This window comes from Chiloscyllium plagiosum, unplaced genomic scaffold (assembly GCF_037043375.1).
Source record: "Chiloscyllium plagiosum isolate Xiang-an unplaced genomic scaffold, Cpla_swu_hap1 HiC_scaffold_14, whole genome shotgun sequence".
NCBI lineage: Eukaryota > Metazoa > Chordata > Chondrichthyes > Orectolobiformes > Hemiscylliidae > Chiloscyllium > Chiloscyllium plagiosum.
In genome coordinates, this window is record NW_028270152.1 from 52,476,348 (window position 1) to 52,500,743 (window position 24,396).

The 24,396-nt window shown below is 38.2% G+C and overlaps 1 protein-coding gene across 10 annotated transcripts in view; it reads right to left on the reverse strand.

Annotated features, from left to right (window-relative positions):
• The window catches only part of foxp1b (forkhead box P1b), a 476,491-nt gene that overhangs the window by 71,137 nt on the left and 380,958 nt on the right, over nucleotides 1-24,396 (reverse strand). For all 10 annotated transcript variants that reach the window (XM_087994444.1, XM_087994447.1, XM_087994445.1 and 7 more), the window contains 2 exons: nucleotides 9,571-9,675; nucleotides 1,531-1,618 (listed from right to left, as the gene is read on the reverse strand). In XM_087994444.1, coding sequence (XP_087850570.1) covers nucleotides 1,531-1,618; nucleotides 9,571-9,675 — 193 coding nt within the window. The remainder of the gene's footprint in view (nucleotides 1-1,530; nucleotides 1,619-9,570; nucleotides 9,676-24,396) is intronic.

Genomic DNA, 24,396 nt, shown 5'->3' on the forward strand with positions numbered 1-24,396 from the left:
CTTCTGCCCTGTTCCTGTTCAAACCTCTTCAATCTACAGAGTGCAAATGAAAAGAATGTTACTCAACATGATATAGCTTAAATTCAACTTCTTCATTCACACTACGAAGGATAATGAATTCCTCACTTTCTTTTTCTGTTGAACAAGAGAAAAAGAGGAACAAGTAACTGACATTGGAAGCACGGTGACGCAGTGGTCAGCACTGCTGCCTCACAGCACCAGGGACCTGCACTTGATTCCACCCTTGGGCGAAAGTGCATTAGCCATGGGTAATGCAGGGTTGTAGAGGTCAGGGATCTGCGTGGGATGCACATCGGAGGGGCAGTGTGGGCCAAAAGTCCTGTTTCCACACTGTAGGAATTCTATGGAACTCAAGGAGGCCAGGAAAAGGAAACACAAATGTTAAAGTGGAAGGTGAAGTACTGAGGAACAGTAGGTTTTCTGTTCTTCTACAAATTCTTGATGGTAAATTGAATAGATATATATGTCATGATAAAAAGACTTCAGTAAAATACATGATTTGTAGAGTGGTTACTGGTTCATACTCCTGCAGGGTGGAAGGACACAATAAAGACATGTAATCAGAATGATAATAATAACCCTTCACTAAATATTGCCTAATCAACCTGTTCAGAAATGTTATCAAACACCTCTGGAGAAGGTAGGTCTTTAACCAGGGCCTCCTGGTTCAGAGGTAGGAACATTTCCACTGCACCACAAAATCCCTCTTTAGCCCTGACTTTATATTATACACTTCTGAAGTATGGAAGCATAAGTAGGCCACTGAGCCCATTGAGTCCGCTTTGCCATTCAATGACATCATGGCTGATCTGACAATCCTCAACTTCATTTTCCTGCCTTTCCCAAAAACCCCTGAGTCCTTTAAAAATCTGTTTATCTCAACTTTGAATATACTTAATGACTAAGCCTAACTGAACCTACTGGTTACGTGATGGGACACTACAACTGCACCACAAGAACTCCAGCTCCTAACCAGTAGATATTTTCTAAGTAACCTGTTCAGAGATGCTATGGCACACAAGTTGCAGTAGGTGGGAGTTGAACACCGACATTCTTGCTCAGGAGCCCCTCCTCCCTCTGACTATTCAATTACTGATATTATTTTAATCAATCTTTTGAGGGGCACGTAAGAATATAGCTCTGGTGTGGGTAGGATTTGAACCTGGACCATCTGGCCTACAGGTGACAATACTATCTCTGTGCCAAGTGAACTCTAGCTCCTGAATCTCTCTTATTATCTCTTTGTACTAGTTTGTAGATATTTCCGAATCAACCTGTTCAGAGATGTTGTTACACAACTCTAGAGCAGATGGGGCTTGAAACTGGGTCTCCTGGTTCAGAGGTAGAGACACTACCACTGTGCCACAACAGCATCGAGCGCCCGACTATGGTGAAGAACTTAAAGAGACAGTTGGTGAGTGCTGTATGCTTGTTAATGGCTCAACTTTTGATGATAGTAAACCAGTTGGGATAATTCAGTCAATGCATCTATTTCAAAAGAAAACCAACCTGAAGTTCCAGCTGTTGTACAACCTGCATCTGTACTCGACACTGTGCTGTACTTCTGTCATCCAGTGCATGCTCATTATTGAGGTGTCTGCGAAGAGACGAAATTGAAATATTCAGATAATCAACACTTTAAAAATACAGAAAAGCTGCTGAGACAGAAAATCTCATACACTGTTGTACATATTTAATACTTTTATTTTAAGACAAGCATTTAATATTTCAAACTTGATCATAAAGGGTCTTTACGATTTGCCAAAAAAAGCTAACAAGCCAAAAACTGACAACAAAAGTGAGCTGGAATCAACATTTTAATGTGAAAAGAAGGTAAAATCCCATCAACCTGTGAAAGTACTGTTTTGTAATTCACTAAAATGACACGAAATGATTTTCTTCCAGAAATGTCTGACTGAATATGTATGGCACATAAAGCTTTTGGTGCCATTAAAAAGCAACCAACCTTTTTCTTCTCGAAGGTCTCCTTATTTTCTGAGCTTTAACAGTTAATTATGTCATCAAGATAACAGAAATCAAATGAAGCCAGAATGAAGGCAAAGGACAACAAGAATAAGAAAGATGGAATCTGTCACAAGCTTGAATTATGAATATAATTATGCATGATTATTTTATACTGCAAAGATGTTCCCTTTTTCTGCACGTTTATAACTAATCTAAATAAGTACCTTGCCAGCAGACAGCATATTTCATGATTTATATAAAATGGTCTAGATAAGGTTCGCATGTGAAGGAAATATGATTGGAGGATTTTTATCAGCCTCTGCATGAATTACTGTTTGAAAATGCTTATGCAGTAGCATTTCATTAATCATTTAATCATAATCCTAGCAGGATGTTTGAACTGATTTCACAAATACCCTTTCATTTCACTACTTCATTATGCTCACTAATGGATCCAATATATTATATATATCATAAATTATATCAGATCTTCAATGACCATGTAGGTCACTGTCACTAAGCATGCCTTCATGCTCAGCTCGTCAGTTTAGCAAAATGTCGTTTGTGCTTGCTTTCTAAAATTCATTTCTGTCATTTACTACACATCACAGCAGTGGACTGACCACACCTGGCCATAGTTGCGGTACCATTCAGGAATTTTCTCCCATCAGCAGGAATGTCCAACAATTCTTTATGGACTTTGTTACATTAGATGGGTCACTCTCTTCCCGTAATGACAGCATGGGTCACAGTGCATAATTAATAGGAAATGAAATATTCAAATATGCTCTAATGCAGCTCAGTGAAATGTGGTTCAAATAAAAAGGCTATAAAAGAGTGGAACTGACATAAAGAGAGACTATGAATGTTGGCATGTGTCACTTTTTAGACCTCAGATGAAGTGTATGCAAAAGCTTTCTAGTGAAATGACAGTTGCTAATGTAAATTGCTACAATAAAACAACCAACTAAATGAAGACCCTTTCATGGCACAAAGCTGGGTTTTCTTCCATTCTAGTCAGTTTACCACTATCACCAAGGCTTTCCTATAATGTTAGCTAAATACAGATACCAATGTTAACATATATACAAAAATGCTGCATGTATCTTTGCTCAGTGGCAGATATAATGTGTCTTTTGGATTCTGAAAAATAATGTGGATTTCCCATCAGCTAATATCCACAAACAACCAATGTAATTTATTAAAGTAGGAAACAATTCCAATTTAATAATTACGGCATGATTGTTTTTAATTACAAATTAGGCAAGAATAGCAGTTGAAATCTAAAGCAAGAAAAAGGTTTCCCTGAGCACTGATTGATACCGTTCTGTTTATTTTGGCTGAACTGTATTTATAGGTTGTAGACAGGAGGGCAACAAGTAGAAAGCTGGTGAGATCAACATTAACTACTGAGTTCTTATCACCCAGGGATATTAAAAAGAGTTTTCCCCTTTTTAACCTGCTATCATCCTGACCTTGTCTGGTGTCCTGGTAAAACTTCAGGCCTCACTTTAATAAGGCTAACTGTTGTAAGATGCTTTTAAAACCTTCAGGAAACCAGTTAAAAATTTCCAGTTATACATTTCTGATAATAGATGCAAAAATTGTGGTTTTGAAGAACTAGATGGAAGACTCATCATGCAATTTCAAATACTTCGGATATGACTCAAATATGGTAAAGAGGGAGGGCCCCCTTTTAGCTTTTACATCCCCAAGTTTGACTCTCAAATTTCTGAGTATTATACAGCAACACTGCATAATTTGTTTCATACTGAGATGTACATTTATTTATAGGTCGTATATTTGAAGTACAAATCTATTGATTGTCATACAGTCACACAGCATAGAAACAAGCCCTTCAGCCCACCATAGCTATGATGACCAACAAACACCAAACTACAGTAATCCCATTTACCTGCACTTGGTCCACAGCCTACTCTGCCTTGGTATTTTAAGTGCTCATCCAGATGCTTCTTAAATGTTGAGCGAGTACCTGCCTCCATCACTCTCTCTGGCAGCACATTCCATATTTTCAGTACATCTGGGTGAAAAGGTTATTTCAGATATCACCTCTAAACCACCAGCTCTTCAATTTAAACTTATGCCTTCTGGTCTTAGACATGTCTGCCATGCCTCTCATAGTTTTGTTTACCTCAATCTGAATCTCTCCTCTGCTCCATAGAAAACAATTGTTTTTTCCATAGAAAACAAACCCAGCCTATCCGGTCTCTCCTCATAACAAAGACTTTTCACCTCAGGCAACATATTGATGAATCTTCTCTTCACACACTCCAGTGAAATCATGTGCTTCTGATAGTGTAGTGAGCAGAACAGCACACAGTATTCCATCTGAGGCTTAACCAATGTTTTATAAAGTTGTAAAACTTCCCTTCTCCTATACTCTCTGCCCTAGCTAATGAAGGTAAATATACCATATGTCTTCTTACCTTGAGGGATCTATGGACTTGTACACCAAGGTCCCTTTGTTCCTCAGTATTCCCTGGGGACCTACCATTCATTTGTATACCCTTCCCTTATTAGAGCTCCCAACATGTATCACATCGCACTCATTGGGATTAAATTCCCTCTACCACTGCTCTGCCCAATTTCCCAGCCAACAAATAATCAGTCTCCAGTCTGAGATCACCCTTCTCAGTAGCAACAACACGAGATTTTCATGTCATCTGCAAACTTACAAATTATGCCTTCTCCATTCACAACCAGTTGATAGTAAAGTCATTAATATTGTCATATTGTCTTCAGCAATAACTTGTTTCTTTGGTTGAAATTACAATTCTACCCTTTTTTGTGGGATGTAAGCATCAACTGACAAAACTCATTGCTCTACCCTAATTGCCTTTGTTAAGTTTGAAAGGTGCTGCCAAAGAAACCAGGGTGAGTTGCTGCAGTGCATCTTGTAGATAGCACATACAACTGCTACTATGCATTAGCGATAGAGGGAAGATGATAGATGAGGTGCTGATCAAGGTCCTGGATTATATTAAGTTTCAAACATTGTTAGAGCTGCACTTGTGCATGCAACTGGGGAGTACACTACTGACTTTGTGCCATACAGAGGATGGCCAGGTATAGGACGTCAGATGAGTTAGTCAGCAGAGAATTCCCTGCAACTGATCTGCTCTTGTAGCCACAGTATTTATATGGCTGGTCCAGTTAAGTTTTTGATTAATGGTAAATCTCAAGATTCAATTGTGGAAATGTCACGGAAGGCAAGGAGAAATTATTTGATTTTCTCTTCAAGTAGATGGTCACTGGCTGGCACGTATATGGTTACCACTTATCAGTGCAAACATGAATGTTACGCAGCCGTTATTGCATACTGACACAAACTGCTTCAATTTTAGAAAAGCCGTGAATGCTGAGCTTTGTGATTATTCTGGTAAGAAGACTCAACATCTCAGCAGTTAAAGACTTGAATCACTTAAATCAGACTTAAAGGTATGGCATTTGATATAGAATTGTAATTTCTACAGATTTGAATCACTGTAAAGTGATCATTGGGGAATAGATTGAAACGTGATTTTGCTGGGTGTTTTAAGAATTTTTTTAACAGTGTTCCACATCTAGATTGCTTGCTTTGTATTTTATTTGTGTTTTTTTCTCTTGTGTAATGAATTTCTGTTCTGCTGTTAAAGAAACGCTGTAGGTGGTGTGATTATGTTTCAGCAAATGACCACCACATTAATAAAAATATTGTAATCCTTTAAATACCTATTAAGTTCGCACATAAACAGCTAACCACATCAAACACATTCTGTTATATTCAAAAAAAAAACAAAACTGCGGAGGCTAGAAATCTGAAACAAAAATGTATTTTGCTGGAGAAACTCAGTCAGTCTGGCAGCATCTGTGGAGAGAAAGCAGAGTTAATGTTTTAGTTCCAGTGATCCTTTTTCAGAATTAAACTGGACTATTCGGTTATTACGGTCTCCTACAAGTTTCAAACATTCTTGGATCAATATAGCACCTGCTGAATTAAAGCCATTAGAACTTCTGAAACCCAATCAAGGTCTCACAATACTACAGCTGCCATGATAGAAGCCTGCAGCCTATATTGCCTCCATCCTTATTTTCTTTAGTGTGAAAGCAGAAGTCAGTGCTGAGGACAGAGTTGGCATGCTGATTGGATGCACAGACCCTCAGACTGGCCACGCAGCTTAGACAGAACATTGTTTCAGGCAGCAAAGCTGGAAGAATTGAAGAATAGAATGGGGTCCCATTCCTATTTCAAAGCACAGTTCCTGTTAATCAATAGAGAAGTGCAGGCAGTCAGATTTTCTCTAACCCTCAACTAACCCTTACTAACAGCTAGAACTATTTAAATTATGGCACAAAGCATGACGACACAGGCTTGCAGGAACTTTTTAACAGAAGTGTAAAGCATTCTCTGATGGAAAATGTACTGCAATGCTTACACAAGGCTTACACAATGGTGGTCATTACCACCAAGGGAAAGATACCTATGTTGAATCACCCTAAATTGTTAACAAATTTATATTATAAAAGCGCATGGTGATATGTGAAGGTGTCAAAAACTTTACTTGCCTTTCAGGATGTTTTTGACCTTTCAGCAGGCACTTGCCCACTGGTTATGAACTCTCCAAACAGAAACATTTTAGGCTTCCTGAACCCGCATGAACACATGAAAATTGCATTCAGGAGAAAATATAATTTTCCTGCTGTCCCTACATTAGGAAACTGATATCAGAAGAGGTGCTTGAGCATTTGTACTCGAGACTTTCCTAACCCAAGAAAAATCCAGATGAATATGGTGTGGGAACAGGAGACAGGGAAAAATGTTTTTCGAACAATAAAATTAAGTTCAGCATTTTTCTAGTCAATTCAGATCTCAACTGGGAGATGGAAACCTGGCGCAGAATCTTCATTTGTAAGTATATTTATGTTGTGCTGATAAATGACTACACAGTACTTAGGTGACACTGAATGGCTACACTTGTGCTTTAAAAGAATTTAAACGAGATTTTAAAAGTCACCAAACTGTTACAAAAATAAACAAATCTGTGAACGTTAGAATAAACTATAAATCTTAAATTAACAGATACAGTACTTTACAGCATATTAAACTGAACTGAATTTTCACTTCCACATATTTTCAGTACAAAGCTGGTAGATTATTACAGTAAATTTTTAATTTTGATGCATATATATGCAGCCCTTAAAATAATTCATTTGTCATTTTAAAAGATCATCAGCTTTCAACCAGTTGTAATTTCCAAAAGTCTCTTGATTTTTGTGCATCTCAGGAGACTTGCTTCTGTAGGCTTTTTTCTGTTGCAAGCAAAGTTAGCACCTGGCAAAGTCTTTTTTTTAAATTTCCTCTCAAGACTATGAAAATGTGCATCACAGAACCTATATTTCTATTTATACTTCTTTACTACCTAGCCAGTGGCGAAATGCCAAGTTCCCTGTTGAGCCCTGGACCTTCAAAACCCTCCCTTCTTACTTACCTCCACCATTTTTCCTTGCACATTTCATGAAATCTCTTCTTCCCTGTTGCTTGCATTGTTCTACTGTGCCTAACCAAGCTGCACCATCAGCTGGGTGCCAATGAAAGCTTGTGCTCCCCAGATCCCAAGAGCTCGAATCCAAGAGAATATTGTTTTTAAGCAAACATAATAATGTGTTAAATGACTTTTTGTCCAACCAACACAGTTTGATATTTCACCAAATTTTCCTTAAAATAACAAAACATTTCATTTAAAAAGAAACAGATAAAGAAGGTAAATGAGCTAGGTTTTTTTGTAACATTCCATCTTCCTTGACAAAATCTACAGATTCCTAAATAAAAAGAACAGAATTTTTTTTTAGAATACTGAGAAAACCTATCAATTGTCAATTGAGAAGTAAATTATCTTCCTTTTAAGTTTGATATCACTAGAGGGCACTGTGGCATATGGGTCATTCTGACCCCTTTAGACCATTCTGTCAAAGGTGTTAACATTACCAATCAACATTTGGTTTTGTTTACAGCAAGATCTTAACTAATACCAATATACCTAATGAAGCTTCAGATCTCAAGTACTTGACTTAAAATAACTTATCGGGGGGGGGGGGAAAGGAAAAAAAATCATGCTGAGTAAACAAAGGGAAACATAGAAACAAATTATTCAGTTGACCCTCAATCAGATTCTCAAGAAATGTTGAACAAGTTTCGAATTTATTAAAGCGACTGACTTTTTCCACACACATAACAGTTTAACAAGGTCTTCTTCAAATTAAAAACACCAATGCTGCAAAAACTCACACGGAAGTGTTTTGAATCTACAGAGAATTTTGTACTCATGGAACATATTAAATAGAAGTCTCTTTATAATTAAAGTTTTTCTTTAAATGCTTGCTGAGTTTGAATAGTCTAGACAAACAACTGAACTACACCATAGTGAGCTAATAAAAACAAGTTCAAAAAATCACTCATAATAAGTCTTTCTTTCATTTTCCATACAGCTTAAATCTTGTTTAGATCCATTTTATGTGAAATTTTATTAAAAGAAGCTGATGTAAAAATACAACAGTTAAGTGTCAGTAATTTGTTTTTAAGTGTTACATTCCATTCTCTAAAGCTGTTTGTATACTTCAGTATTAAAAACAGATGGGATTGTATCACTGTCTGCAAAATGACCTAATCTCTTAGCCATTTCAGTACTGAAACATTTTCAGTATCCAAAATGAGACAGTAATCTGATTACTCAACTGGTATAATTTTTGTAAATATCAAGTAACAATTATTAAATAAAGTCACAGAATTTCTCAACACAAGAATAGGGACACCATTTGGATACTGTGAACACTTTCTGTGACTACCAAGCACCCCTGTTATGTATGAATGTTGTTCACAAATAGTTAAACACTATAATTTTTGTTGACTTTGTCCGCAAGTGCATTTTTACAATGGTAGCATTAAAAAACTAATTTAATGTAAGAATTAATAATATTTGAGCTTTAGTAATTGATCTGTTGAATGCCATGCTTTAATTCCTGTGAAGAAATTGTTTTCAAGCAATGCTGATTATCATATAAAATAAGGGTTCCTACTAGCACTGTACTGAGTACCACAAACTGAAACAACAGTTGGTCAATTATGTTTAGCAGTTAATTAATAACCAGGAGTTTATGAACCAGCACTTCAACTAGGTCAAAAAACAAATAAGGAAATAAATATGCATGCTGCTGACAAAATCTGCTTTTCTTTTTCTGATATATCATCCATTACTGACAGATATAGAATTGCACATGTTCATTTTCTTTTCAACTGGTTTAATTTTATATTAGCCTAAATGCATAAATTAACTAACATGGCTAAGTATACTGTACCTTACTTCTTAACACCTCTCTCCAATTTATACTCTATTTCGTACAAACATTGGGCTATCAGTTTGATTCTGACCATCATTTCCATGACTGCCTTTCTAGTTTACGAGCTCGTTTACTCCAATTCTCAACACTGCAGATGGTATTTTATTTGGATCAATGACATTCTCTCCTCGATTCCCAAGTTAATCAAACATCAATCAATCATGAACAAAAAAACAAGGCTGGACTTACTTTAGAAACTGTCCAAAATCTTCACAGACTGCTTCACAACCAGGCCATTTACACACACCATGACCATATAAAGGGTGATTGCATCCGTGCTCCTCATGGGATAAGCTGAAGAGAAGAAAGCAGAATATGTCCATTTTAGCTACAGCTAATACTATATAAACAGTAGTCTCTTTATCAAGCTTAAATGCACTAGAGTCATACAAAAGTGATACTGCACCAAAGAAATGTTAAAATAGGCAATAGTGCTATAAAATAATGTATCCAAGATTATGCTGTACCAGGGTTTTAATAGTTTATGCATTTACATTGTTTCTCAGTCAGAAATCTGATATGAATGCAATAATGTGGTACATCAAAGAGTTTCATAAAAGTGGTCTACACATTATGCTTGTTCAGTTTTTTAGATGCTTATAAATTATTAGCGTGTAATCTACTTTTAGTAGTTAAAATTACTGTCACATTTATGAAATAGGTGCACACTGAGAAATTCAGAAATTGGTAAAAGGTTGATTATGAAAAATTGGCTTTGTGACTGTAACAAGGGCCATATCATTCCAGTGCATGCTTAACACTTTCACCCCAAACAAAAAAAAATCAGTGTTGGTCAAGTATTTAATGCAGTCTATCTCCCCAGATCACTGGAGTTGAAATTCTTCTGGACCCTTTCACTCATTGTTGATATTGAACTTCAGTGATTTCTCAGAATAGTTCACAGTTGTATTTACTACAAAGGCATTCAAGCCAAGAAGCAATTATTTACTACTGAAAGTTAACTTTTGCAAGGCTATTAATACAGTACATAACTTAGGACTATTTTAAATATAGTGAAGATAAAAGACAATATCTGCCATATTCGAAATATTAAGTTATCCATTTTTCCATAAACAAAGTACGATGTTGACACTGAAGAAGCAATGGCTTGGTAATATCACTGGATGAGGTCTTGGTAAATCATCTAGTCAGGCTAAAACAATTGTGGTGAATTTAATCTATCTCTGATAGTTGTAGGTTGAGTTGTTTTTGTTTGTTTTGGGAGAAATTCTGTAAAGCTCTGGCCAGTTTACAGTGGATGCGATTTTATCATGAATTCTACTACAGATCAGCAACAGAATGAATACTCACACATTTGTTAGCTTCCCCTCATATTGGACAATTATTCTAGGATGTGAAACACTCAGGAAATCATGGGCAAGTTAAAATAAATGAGTGTGGCTGTAAAAATAAACTTCTACTTATAACTTAATATGAAGTACAATTATGTATATTGCTCATTTTCTTATACCCAATCTGAAAGAACGATTTGACTTCACCTGTCACAAAGCACAACTGATCCAGGTCATGTGGTGAATGGTCAGATGTTATCTCTGTTCAAGTGAGTAATAAACTACATTCCCTTTCATGTATTTCAATGCCATCAGGACTTTGATTAGTAAAATGTATTCCAGAATTCTAGTTGAATGTCTTATACAGAAAGTGCAGCTCAACTATAATGTCAGCCGCATAACTGACAAATCAGAATTGTAGGTTTTGCTTTTAAGTTAAAACATGAAATTCAGTTGAACTTTCAATCAAAGCCAGGCTAACATTTGCAACTGGAATGACAACCCCTCTGTCTGCTCATGATATAGACAATACAATAAATCCTGATTGAACTATTATTCTCTTGTAGGTTTAATGCATTGAGCGAATGAATTGTTCCCAGGTTCAAGCCAATATTGCTTTATAATCAGTTGTGGAATATTCAAGGGGCCACAAGTAAATTAAAGTTTCTGATCTCTAACTTCATTTAGTGATGAAAGCTGACCACTCCCAACACCACCCTGCAAGGGCAAGATTAAGAATGATAACTCAATGTCAAAACTATTTATTATAAACTGTGACTAACTCGACTGTGACACAGAACACTGGAATTCAAGCATAATAGTATAAGCACTATCTCTCAGTGTTACAGCAGACAATTTCAGGTTGATAAAGATGGGTTTTATGTTCACAGACTGTGCTTAATGGGTTTCCAAGAGATGGAACGAACAAGTGGTATTTACAAACAAGTATCTGACCAAGGTTTTCAGAACATCAAGAGGAATCGACAAATTAGATAAAAAGACACTATTTCTGCCAGTTGCTGGGGTTGGATTAGGACTCAGGGACACAGCTGAAAACTGACACACAGATCTTTCTAGAGTTAAGTTTTAAATGCAAATGATGATAAAGGTCGATGGAGGGTTTTTCACTGAGAGTTCTCGCTTTAACTAAGCAAACTCACCTCATTAATTACCTACCATACCCCAGTGGAGGCGCTTACATCTGAATTCTGCCCCATCTTTACATACACTGTTCCTGGAACAACTCACCCCTCAGCAGATACACCAGAATTCAACAGTATCACTTGCACTCTGTGCCAACATATTTAAAAGCATGCTGTGCACCCAGACAAGCATTGCAAATCAATAGCTTCCTCACATGGCTCCTGTGATTTGCTCAGACATGGCAGATAGGGGGAAACCGGTGTTAGACTTTTTTGGAAGGAACATGGAAGCCCTGATTGATGGAGTAATGAGATGCAGGACTTCCATCTCTGCCAAGACCAGCAGAGATGGCCATGACAGCAGATCATGCCAGTCTGGTTCGATGTTTCCACTTGGGTTAGACTTGATTATATTGTGTTTATAAATGCTCTGTTATTACATCCTATATAATAGTCCCTATCATTTTCACTGCAACCTTTTCACAAAGACAGATTTTAAGCTAATGGCAGTTATCTACTTATTAAATAAGGGTGTTACCCTGGCAGTTTCCCAATTTTCCGATACTTTTCCAGAATCTAACGATCACTGAAAAGTTATTGCCCATTAACCATGAAGCTATTATCTTTAAAAATCTTAGGATTCAACCCATCAGATCAGTGGACATATAGGCCTTTAGCCCCATTAGCTTCCCTGGAACTTTTTTCTCTAGTGATAGTTATTGTGTTTATTTCCTTCCCTCACTTTAGTTAAACGTAATCTCTGAGCTGTTTGGAGGAATGCCCAGCACCGTAGGAAGAAGGTCAATGCCCTCCTCACTCCCATAAAATTAATTTAAATCCTTTTTTTTCAATATCTCACAATCAATGCTGGCTACTGTTTCCAAACCCCAACAAAGTCATTCTCTAGCACACTCATTATTGCCAGCAACATCTTCCCCACTTGCTCTCACCAACCTCAGTTCCCAACACCACTAACCCTGCATGCCCTCTGCATTGCCAACTCACTCACTCTGGACACCATCCCAACTGCACCAACAATGATAGTTAGGATACCACTCCTGCATTACCTGCCTCTCTTTCATTTCATGAGGAAAACAGCCCAGAAAGAGTCAAGAAGAGTGATGTATTTTGGCAGCTCACACTTTGTGCAGAACAGATCCTGAGTCTGACCACCCCGAGCATTTCACAACATTCAAGAGTACTGCTTCAGTTTATCTTACCTGTAGTCTTCTTGTAAAGTTAACACCAATGTTTGATTGACCAATGTAGATATGAGCATCATTCAAATTTCAAAACACATTGGAAATGACTGAAATGTCCACCTGTTAGAAATGCCTTTTTGCATATTTGATTTGAAAATTATACAGCTAACTTTATAATGTGATCCCTCTGGAAATAAAATTGAGGACTTAGTGGGTTTTGTTTCCAAGGATCTTGCTAATCTGTGATCCAACCTTTAGTGACTGGCTCTAAGATCCATTTGTTCCTCTATCCCACCTGAACTTCAAAATTATAAATACTTTTCCAACCAAAATGGACATCTCATTCCATTGAACTTCATTTGTCACTGATCTCCCTATTCTGCTAGTTTATCAATAATATCGTGTTCAATTTGTTGCTATTTGCAAGTTTAAAACTTGTGTTTGTGATTTCGAAGTTAGTGCAAATTGTAAATAGCATTGTTCTGAACGCCGATCCTTGTGGAACACCACATCCCACCTTCTGCCACTCTGAATTTATGGCCACTCTGTTTTCTGTCTGAAGCCAACCAGCAAACCATTTCTCTACAAGTCTCCTTGCACCACGTTCTCTAACTTCATTCATTTGTCTGTTCCCGGACACCTTACTGAAGGCCTTTTAAAATTACAGATATACCCACTACATTTCAGTTTTCTACTCTTTCTGTTGTCCACTCTAAAAAACTCAACAAGACTCACCAAGCAAGACTATCTTTATTTTCAAAAGTCCATGTTGACCATTCATTACAGGTATTATATTTTTACTTTTATTGAGGTTCTACTATTCTTTAGTTTCATTACTTTGCTGATCACTCATTTTAGTCAGAGTGGTCTATAATTCACTGAAATGTTTTGCCCTTTTTTTTTGAGTACAGGAATAATATTCGCTATCCACCAGTCATCTGGACCATTGAATTACCTAATAAATTGTAAAATATATGTTGTACTACCTCTGCTATCTATTTCCTAGCTGTTTTTATAATGTATATATGCAATCCATCCAGGCCAGGGGATTTATCCTCTTTAAATTTGATTAAATTGTTCAGTACATCTTGTTTCTTCTAATGAACTTGTCTTCCTATTCATCTCATTATGCAATGTTTCATTTACTTCACTGTAAATCAGCAAAATAATGATTTAATAATACTGCCACCTCTTTATCATTGCCTGTGGTATGATCCTGTCTACCCCCTAATAGTCATATTCCCAACCTAGTTTTTGCTTTCAATATTATTGTGCACATGAAATATTTTACTATTTTAAGTTCACTGTGGCCTCTGATATTTTTCTTATCTTCCTGAAAATATCCTCGATTTGTGTCATCGATAGTCAAACATGAGGTTTCAGAAGACTGGAGGTTGGCTAATGTGGTGCCACTGTTTAAGAAGGGCGGTAAGGACAGGCCAGGGAACTATAGACCGGTAAGCCTGACGTTGGCAGTGGGCAAGTTGTTGGAGGGAATCCTGAGGGACAGGGTGTACACTTATTTGGAAAGGCAAGGACTGATTAGGGATAGTCACCATGGCTTTGTGAGTGGGAAATCATGCCTCACAAACTTGATTTGGGTTTTTTGAAGAAGTAACAAAGAGGACTGATGAGGGCAGAGCGGCAGACGTGATCTATATCAACTTGAGTAAGGCGTTCGACAAGGTTCCCCATGAGAGACGGTTAGCAAAGTTAGATCTCACGGAATACAGGGAGAACTAGCAATTTGGATACAGAACTGGCTCAAAGGTAGAAGACAGAGAGTGGTGATAGACGGTTGTTTTTCAGACTGAAGGCCTGTGACCAGTAGAGTGCCACAAGGATCAGTGCTAGGTCCATTACTTTTCATCATTCATATAAATGATTTGGATGTGAGCATAAGAGGTCTAGATTCCTGATGTTTGCAGATGATACCAGAATTGGAGGTGTAGTGGATAACAAAGAAGGTTACCTCAGATTACAATGGGATCTTGAACAGATGGGCCAATGAGCTGAGCAGTGGCAGATGGAGTTTAATTTAGATAAATGCAAAGTGCTGCATTTTGGAAAAGCAAATCTTGGCAGGACTTAAACACTTAATGGTAAGGTCCTAGGGAGTGTTGCTGAACAAAGAGACCTTGGAGTACAAGTTCATAGCTCCTTGAAAATAGAGTCGCAGGTCGGTAGGATAGTGAAGGCGGCGTTTGGTATGGTTTCTTTATTGGTCAGAGTATTGAGTATGGAGTAGGGAGGTCATATTGTGGCTGTGCAGGACATTGGTTGGGCCACTGTTGGAATATTGAGTGCAATTCTGCATTCCTTCCTTTTGGATGGATGTTGTGAAACTTGAAAGGGTTCAGAAAAGATTTACTAGTATGTTGCAAGGGTTGGAGGATTTGAGCTATAGGGAGAGGTTGAATAGGTTGGGGCTGTTTTCCCTGCTGTGTCAGAGGCTGTGGGTGACCTTATATAGGTTTACAAAATCATGAAGGGCATGGTTAGGGTAAATAGGCAAAGTCTCTTCCCTGGGGTGGGGGAGTGCAGAACTAGAGGGCATAGTTTTAGGGTGGAGGGGGCAGACATAAGGGGCAACATTTTCATGCAAAGGGTGGTATATGTATGGAATGAGCTGCCAGAGGAAGTGGTGGATGCTAGTATGATTGCAACATTTAAAAGGCATTTGGATGGGTATATGAACAGGAAAGTATTGGAGGGATATGGGCCGGGTGCTGGCAGATGGGACTAGATTGGATTGGGATATCTGGTCAGCATGGACGAGTTGGATCGAATAGTCTGTTTGCGTGCTGTACATCTCTATGACTCTATCCTCATACCTCCTCTCATAATGTACTGTTCTGCTGTCAAAATACTTCGTGTATTCGTTTGTAACCCTCAACTGTTCCTTATGTCTTTACTCATCCAGAGTAGCACTAGCATTTGGTTTATAATTTCTTTCTAGCAGACTTTTTGTTTCCTGCACTCTGTAAAACAGTTTTAAAATGTTCCCATTGCTGCTCGACATTAGTGTTTGCTTACATCGTTGCCTATTATATTTTTACAAATTCTATGTTCAAGCCCTCAAAATCAGATTATGTCCAACCTATTTATTTGGTTTCTGTCATACTTAGGTGCATCTCTATTATCATCTTAAAGCCTATTACACTAAAGTCACTATTACTTAGATACTTCCCTCTTTTTAGTTCTCTGATCAATTCTAGTTCATGCTCTATTATTCCATCCAATAAAAAAAATCTGCTCTTGTTCAGACTCTTACATTCTGGTTCAATGGGAATTGTATACAGATTGAGGGAACTCTATTCCCTTATCCCCTTTACCCACTGCCTAATCTTCTCTCCAATGAATATTAGCTCTCCAAATTGTCTTCATATTTCATCCTCCACCTCCTTTTCACTGTTATGTCATCTGCAGAAAACATTCATTATTGCAATTGGTGCTATCTATTTTTTATATGTTTCCTCTTTGAATCAACACTTAGCTGTCTGTAAACAATTCCCTTTATACATCAGCCACTATGAAGAACAAATTCCTGATTTTTCTATACCAAAAACGTTTTCTTTTGGTGTTCAAATCCCATATTTGAAACCACTGGATAGCATCAATTGCAATAACAGATGCTTTAACCTGGATGATGTTATACTTCTTGAGCATTGTTGGAGCTGCTCCACCTAATCAAGTGAAGAATATTCCAACACATGCCTGACTTGCATCTTAGAGATAGTGGACAGTCTTTGGAAAGTCAGGAGGTGAGTTACATATTACAAAATTCCTAGACTCTGACCTGTAGACAGTATTTATATAGAATCATAGAATCCCTGTGGCAGCAGGCCATTCAGCCTATCAACTCCACAGTGACCCTCCAAACAGCATCCCACCCAGACCCACACCCTTAGCCTGCATTTCCCATGGCTAACCTACCTTGGACAATTTAGCATGGACAATCCACACGACCTGCACCTTTGGACTGTGGAGGAAACCGACACAGACGTGGGGAGATTGTCCGAGTGCAGTTTGCACAGTTGCCAGAGGGTGGAATCAAAACCACATCCCTGGCGATATGAGGCAGCACTGAGCCACCATCCCACTCAAATTCCCAATTTTTCTAAACATTCAGCGAAAATGTTTTCTGATATGATTGGTCTAGTTCAGTTTCTGGCCAATCATAAAACCCAGGATTTTGGCACTGGGGCAATTCAGTGATGGTAATGCCAACAAACGTCAACAAGTAACAGTTAGATTCCCTACTGTTGGACATAGTCAGTGTTTGGCACTTAATGTGGCATGAATATTGTTTGCCACATATTAGACAAAGCCTGAAAGTTGACCAGGTCTTGCTACATCTAGACACACACTGCTCCCATATCTGATGAGTCATAAATGATGCTGAACACTGTATAACAACAGCAAACTTCTGACCTTATGATGGAGAGAAGGTCATTGTTGAAACACTGAAGATAGTCATGCCTAGGATACCACCCTGAATAACTTCTATCGTGATAGGTTTGGACTGAGGTGACTGACTTACCACAAACCATAACCTTCTTCCTTTTAAGATTGGTATGACCACAACCAGCAGAGAGGTCTTGTAGTACAGAACTGTCATGGGGCGGCAAGTCATGACACTTCTTACAACAGTCAGCCATTGTTACCTAAAATTTAAAGTGCCTGACAGCCACTTTGACAGCTGTTGGGAATCCATAAGTACAGAAGGTAAGTGTGATATTAGGGTGCTAGGAAATCCTCCAAAGTCTCTGAATTAAATTGAGACTTTCAGAGGGGTCCAGGAGTAGGGGAATTGCCTAACAGAAAATTCAAATCTTTGGGCAATTCCCTTGGAGATTCTGCAGTGTTCCCCAAATACACACTGCAATAACGTCTGTCTGGCCATCAGAAAATCCAAGCCATTAACTGTCAGGCAGGATTCCATCAGTATGATTACGATAGTCAGTTGCTGATTAGCCTGTGGGACAGATCTAATTTTGGCACAAGGCCTGAGACATTAGTAAGAGGACTTTGCAGGGTCATCAGGGTTGAGTTTGCTGCTATCATTGCCCAAATGCCCAGGTTGATGCCAGGCAGTCTGAGTTTATTTCTTTCTTTAGACTTAGTAGAGGTACACTATAACTTTTGGGCTTTTTGGGTCATTCTTAGAGGGAAATTAAGAGTCAACTACATTATTTAGGTCTGGACTGACATATGGGCCAGACTAGCTATGGATGACAGATTTCCTTCCTGAAAGGACATTATTAAATCAAATAAATGGGCTTTTATGGTAATTGACAAGTTCACTACCTAACTACTTTTTGATTTGAAATTTTAATGAATTCAAATTTCACTGTAGTGAGATTCAAATGCATGTCCCCAGACTATTGGCCTGGGTCTCTGGATTACTACATCATGATCTTATGAGTATTATGATATCAAATTCCCCAGGCATCCTTTTTGTCTGCCATAATAACTATAGCAGAACTCCTCAGAACATAATGTAATCAACCATTTAGAACCCTCCTTCACTCATCTAAGAGTTCCTAGTCAGTGCAAGAAAATAAACATAAAACAAAAACTTCCATTTATATAGCATTCTTTATGGTCTTACAAGCTCATCTGCTTTTTGGTGCTGGTTGAGGGACACAAGACTCTGCATATGGAGAACTGCCCTATTCTCCTTTATAAAGTGCCATTTGTGTCCACCTGAGTTCTGACAGGGTGTCAGTTTAATTTCTTATCAGAAAGAAGGCATCTCAAACAGTGTACCTCCCCTTTAGTACTGTACTGAAGTCCCTACTTAGGTTCACCTGAGGACTGGAGTTTCAAGTCAACCTTCTGCTTTTGGAGAGCAGAGAGTGACACTAAAATATCAGGGGAAATTCCCAAGAGATTCAGACTGTTTTTGCTCAAACAAAACTGAATAGCACTCAGTAAAATGCCCACACCTTGATGACTTTACATCTGAACTGCATTTCAAAAATGAAAACTGGCATCAAAGGCTAATTTTCTGAGTATATCTTGGCATTGTACAACCTTGCCAACCAGTCGGGGAAGGCAACAGCCTAGTATTATTATTGCTCGACTGTTAATCCAGAGACCCAGGTAATGTTCTAGGGACTCAGGTTCAAATCCCACCATAGCAGATAGTGTAATTTAAACTCAGTAAAATCTGGAAGGAAGAGTCTAATGATGACCGTGGCCCTCATCCCATGAATGAATTTTTAAAAAATCAAATCAGAAAATTAATCAGCCCAAGTGAGCAGAGGAAACAAGCCTCTTGCCCTTACGTCAGATCTGCACCAACATGCATTTATACAGTGCCTGAAAAGTAATAAGCTAACTCAAGGTACTTCATCAGAGCATTATCAAAAAGATATTGTCTTCACAACACATAAGGAGCTTTTGGACCAGATGTCCAAAAGCTTGGCTGAAGGAGTAGGAGTAGGATTTAAAAGAACACTTTGAAAAACAAAAAAGAGATAAAGAGAGGTAACTCCAGAATTTGAATCTTGGCAGCTGAGTGCATGGTCTCTGTTCAAGGAGCAGCTCAAATTGGTGATCTTGAGAAAGAGACAAGATTAGTAAATATAGCGTAGGGTTGGAGGAGATTATACAGATAAGGAAGCAGGGCCATGAATGATTTGAAAACATGAATATGAATTGAGATATTGCTTTAATGGGAGCCAATGTGGGTCAGCAAAGACAAGGTTAATTAGGGTGAATTATGACAGAGAGAGATGAGTTTTGGTAATCTCAAGACTGCAGAGGTTTGAATGTGGGAGGGAGCCCAGGAATAGATTAAAATAGTTGACTCCAGATGTAAACAATGTTTCCAACAACAATTAAGTTGAGGCTAGGCAGAGCCAGATGTGAAGATGGAGGTGGAAATGGATGGCTTTACAGAAGATATGGGCATATAGTCAGAAACTCATCACAGGAAAAATAAGACACAATGAGTTCAAACAATTTGACTTAATCTGAGAGTGGAATGGAGTCAATGGGTTCAGGACAACTTATGGCAATAACTGGAAATTATTTACCTATTTAACATATATGGAATAATAAGCAGGAATAAGTAACAGTAACCACTGAACTACCAGATAGCCGTGAAACCTATGAAGTTCACTATTGTCCTTACCTGTTCTGACCCACATGTGACTCTAGTAGTTCTCTGACTGCTCTCTGAAATGGCCTAGCCAGTTCTTAGTGAGACAAGCCCACCACATCCTTTTCAAGGACAATTAGGGGTGGATAATAAATATTGGTCTTGCCAGTAATGCTTATATCCCTTCAATGAATAATAATAAAAAAAATTCAGCCTTCCTCGTATTTAGATGGAGAAGCTTTCAGTTTGTTTTGATAATTATGACAATACAGTGGAGAAGGCTAGAGAGGTGCTGCTGAGGCAAAGCTAGGCAGAAGAAGGGCTTATGCCTGAAACATCGATTCTCCTGTTCCCTGGATGCTGCCTGACCTGCTGCGCTTTTCCAGCAACACATTTTCAGCTCTGATCTCCAGCATCTGCAGACCTCACTTTCTCCTCAGCGTTAATGTGGAAACTGACACTGAGCTTAGATGATGTTGCAGAAAGGCAGCGTTGGTGATAGATAGCAACCCAGGATTGATCCATTGGAAACACTCAAGCTCACGATGTAAGAGTGGGAAGAGAAACGGTTGCAGGTGGTTCTCTGGCTATGAGTAGAATGGAAACAAGTGTGTGCAGTGCCACCAAACTGGGCAGCTGTGCAGAGAGATGCAGGAGAATGACCTGTGCTCAAAAGCTGCAAGCAGGTTGAGAAGCATGGAATCATATAGGATATAATTTGTGATGCTGATCAGACCAGTTCCATTACGGTGGCAGGGGTAAGTTGCATACACGCTATGTTTTCAAGGTTAAAAATGCATGTATGCAAGTTTGGTAACTTTAATTAATGAAGGAGCAGTTACAACAGGAGGTTATTCGCATGCTGGAGCTGATGGAGGACAGGGGGGTTGGTAAGGCTACCTTTAGAATGTTTAACTTAAAAAAAAGAAACAAAAGGGCTGTATTAGGAATTAAGGCAAGCAAAGATACAGATGTGATGATGCCAGTAATAATAGAAAGTATGACTTGAAGCTCAGCTTAGTTGAATCTGATGATGGAAGCTTTGCATGACATTGTTCAGACTAAGCATGTGTTTGGAGGAAGAGTTGAAGTTCTTGATGGGGAACAAAGTTAGTGTTTTTGTCTTCCCACGTGCAAGTGGAGGAAGTTGAAAGTCAGCACTGATGTGAAATAGCAAGACTGACATAATGGACAGTGAGTTGATAAAAGTAGAGGACATAAAGCTGGGTGTCATCAGCATCATATGAAAGATGGTACCATGTATGTTAATGAATACTGATTATAGGAGAAAAGAAAGTATTAAATCCATGAGTATTGTGGAATCAGTGCTGTTACTCTACTCAGACTATAAGACTAAGAAATAGGAATCAGAATAGACCATTTGGCCACTTGAGTCAATAGGATCGTGGCTGATCTGACATTCCTCATGTCTACTTCCTGTCTATTAACTCTTGATTCCCGTACTGATCAAGTATCTATCGCAATCTTAAAATATACACAAGGACTCTTCCCCCACGACTCTCAGTGGCAAGGAGTTCTGTAGACTCACAACCCTCTGAGAAGGAATTCTTCCTTCTCCCAGTCTTAAATTGATGTCCCTTAATTCTGAGACTATGCCCTCTAGTCCTAGACTTTCCTGGGAGGGAAAACATCCCCTTAACATTCACTGTGTCAAGTCCCTTAAGAATCCGGTATATGTCAATGAGATCACCTCTCATTCTTCCAAACTGCAGTGTGTAGAATCCCAATCTGTTTAGCCTTTACTCTATAGACAATCCCTTCATACCAGGGACCATCCAAGTGAATCCCCTCTGAACTCCCTCCAATAAAAGCATATCTTTTTCTTAAATTAGGGAACCAAAACTGCTCCCAGTAATCTAGAAGTGGTCTCATTAGCACCTTGTACAGTTGCAGTGAGACCACACTACTCAGAAACATTCATTTCTGAAGAAGGGCTTATGCCTGAAACGTCGATTCTCCTTCTCCTTTGATGCTACCTGACCTGCTGCGCTTTTCCAGCAACACATTTTTAAGCTACTCAGAAACTGCCAATTCAAGTAAAGATCCACAAATTTTTCTGCAAAATAAAGTTTAAGCCGAAAGTATAGTTCAAAATGCAATCAAATAAAACTGAAGAATTATCAGTAATAGTTAAAACTAGGATAAGACTCTGAGCCAAAACAGTTGCATCTACACATTCATAAGTAACAGATTTGTTTATCACATATAATTCTTTACATTCTCAAATAATGAAAATGAAATGATTGTTAAATTCAAATCTGACTTAATTTCATTTGGGAGGATAAAAGACAACAGGTGGATCAACTTAGTGAACTTTGTGTGTAACAGTTTTGCACAGTACTGGCAGAATTTAAACTTGCCTGTTAAATCAGGAAACATGGCAGCTGGGTCCACTTCATTGCAACAGTGGCAAAATCTCCATTTTCTAACAGCAAAAAAACCTCCTGGGATTAAGCTGAAGGTGGGACCAAGCCAATGTGGCCTGCAGCTGAATCCAAATTAGCCTCATAATTGAGCCAATCGACCAAACAACATTCCCTAGCTCTACTGGAATTTAGTGGTGGCTCAGGAATTAAATGTGAATTAAATCTGATTGTGGCTTTCCAGGGGCCACCTTTCTTCCAAAGGTACTTACTACCCCATCGAGGGAGTTGGGATTGAGAAGGGAGGTGCTTGCTGAAAGCTAACACCCTGCCTTTGTTTCAGATCCACCTATGCCTTATGTAAAGCTTACCCAAATCCAGAGATCACTGACAATCCCGGGCAAAATCCTCAGCATGTACCTCTGATTGGTTGGTACCTCTAAATGGGTAGGATTTCTGCACTTGCAGTTGTCGTAAATCCTAGGGAAAGCACGACTGCAACCTACAAATTCTGTCAGACCTTTCCCACAGAAGCAAGATGGTTTCCCACCAGTTGGCAGAACCATGATTGGCAACATTAAATTTTAGCCTGATATTTTAGCAACAGATTATATTCGGCATCTCACATTCTGAAAACACAACTGAAAATCTTTCTATACAGAAACTTAAAGAGATCACACTTTGAACAAAAAAGACAAATTGAAACTGCTGATATCTAAGAAGGAAATAAATACTAAAATAAATTAAACTGAGCACTCATAACCTATTTTGCCTTTTCTCAGCTAGGGTAATAATCATCATTAAAGATTTTTTTTTGCATATACTAGACTGGCCATTCCACCTGCAGGCAGAACTTCAGTGCCTTTTGCAGAGTGGGACATATTGCCATATGGGCTCAGACAGCTTACAATCTGTACAACTCTGGACTACAAATGCCTAGGGGTCTGTCCTATATTAACACCACCTGTGCTATCAAATCACTTTGAGATTCTGAACTGGCCACTGGGGTCTCAAGAACATATTTCATGTTTTCAGCTAGGTCAAATGCACACAGACTGCCAGACTTTAACAACAACAAATTTATTTTGATTTGCTAACTGAAACTGCATGAATTCGCCAAAATAAAATTTACTCTAGATAAAGCTGTATGAGTATTTAATTGAAGGTGTTGTAACAGCTTTGCTACAAAATGTATAATTACTTTTAGATATATTGCATAACAAGTCATAACTGCAGTGCAATCAAAAACTGCTGAAGCATTCACAAAAGTATTCAACCATACTTTTCCAAGAGAATCATTTCTAAAATGACAATTAGATATTAAGAATGAATATTGTGATTTAGTAAATAGAGCTGCAAGAAGACAAACATTAAATTCACAACAATATTTTGCACGTTACATAAAATTGGTAGAAATAGGAATATCATTTTTAAATATTTTAAGAAAATTATCCTTAATCAATGAGTTAAAGCCTTAATGGGAGAATACTTATGCGAAGGATGGGGAGCGTCAGACTAATTGGATAACTATTTTGAAGAGGTGGCACTGGTTTGTCTAAGCAGCCTTATTCTGTGCATCAATCAATGAATTTTACAATATTCTTTCGATTTGGAACATTTTTTAACGATAGTGAGAAGGATGGGTTCATTCAAAACTCTGCTATCCAGATTTTAACTCACACCTATTTTCCAATCATCTATTACCTGTGTGCTCACTGACCTAGACTGGCTCCCAGTCAAGTTTCATTTTAATTTCAAAATTCTAATTCTCCACAGCCACACCTATTCCTACTTCTGGCCTCTCCTGCATCCCCACACCCTTCCACAATAGTTGCACTCAGCCCCTTAAGTGTCCACAATTTCAACTGTCCTGTTATTGGTTGC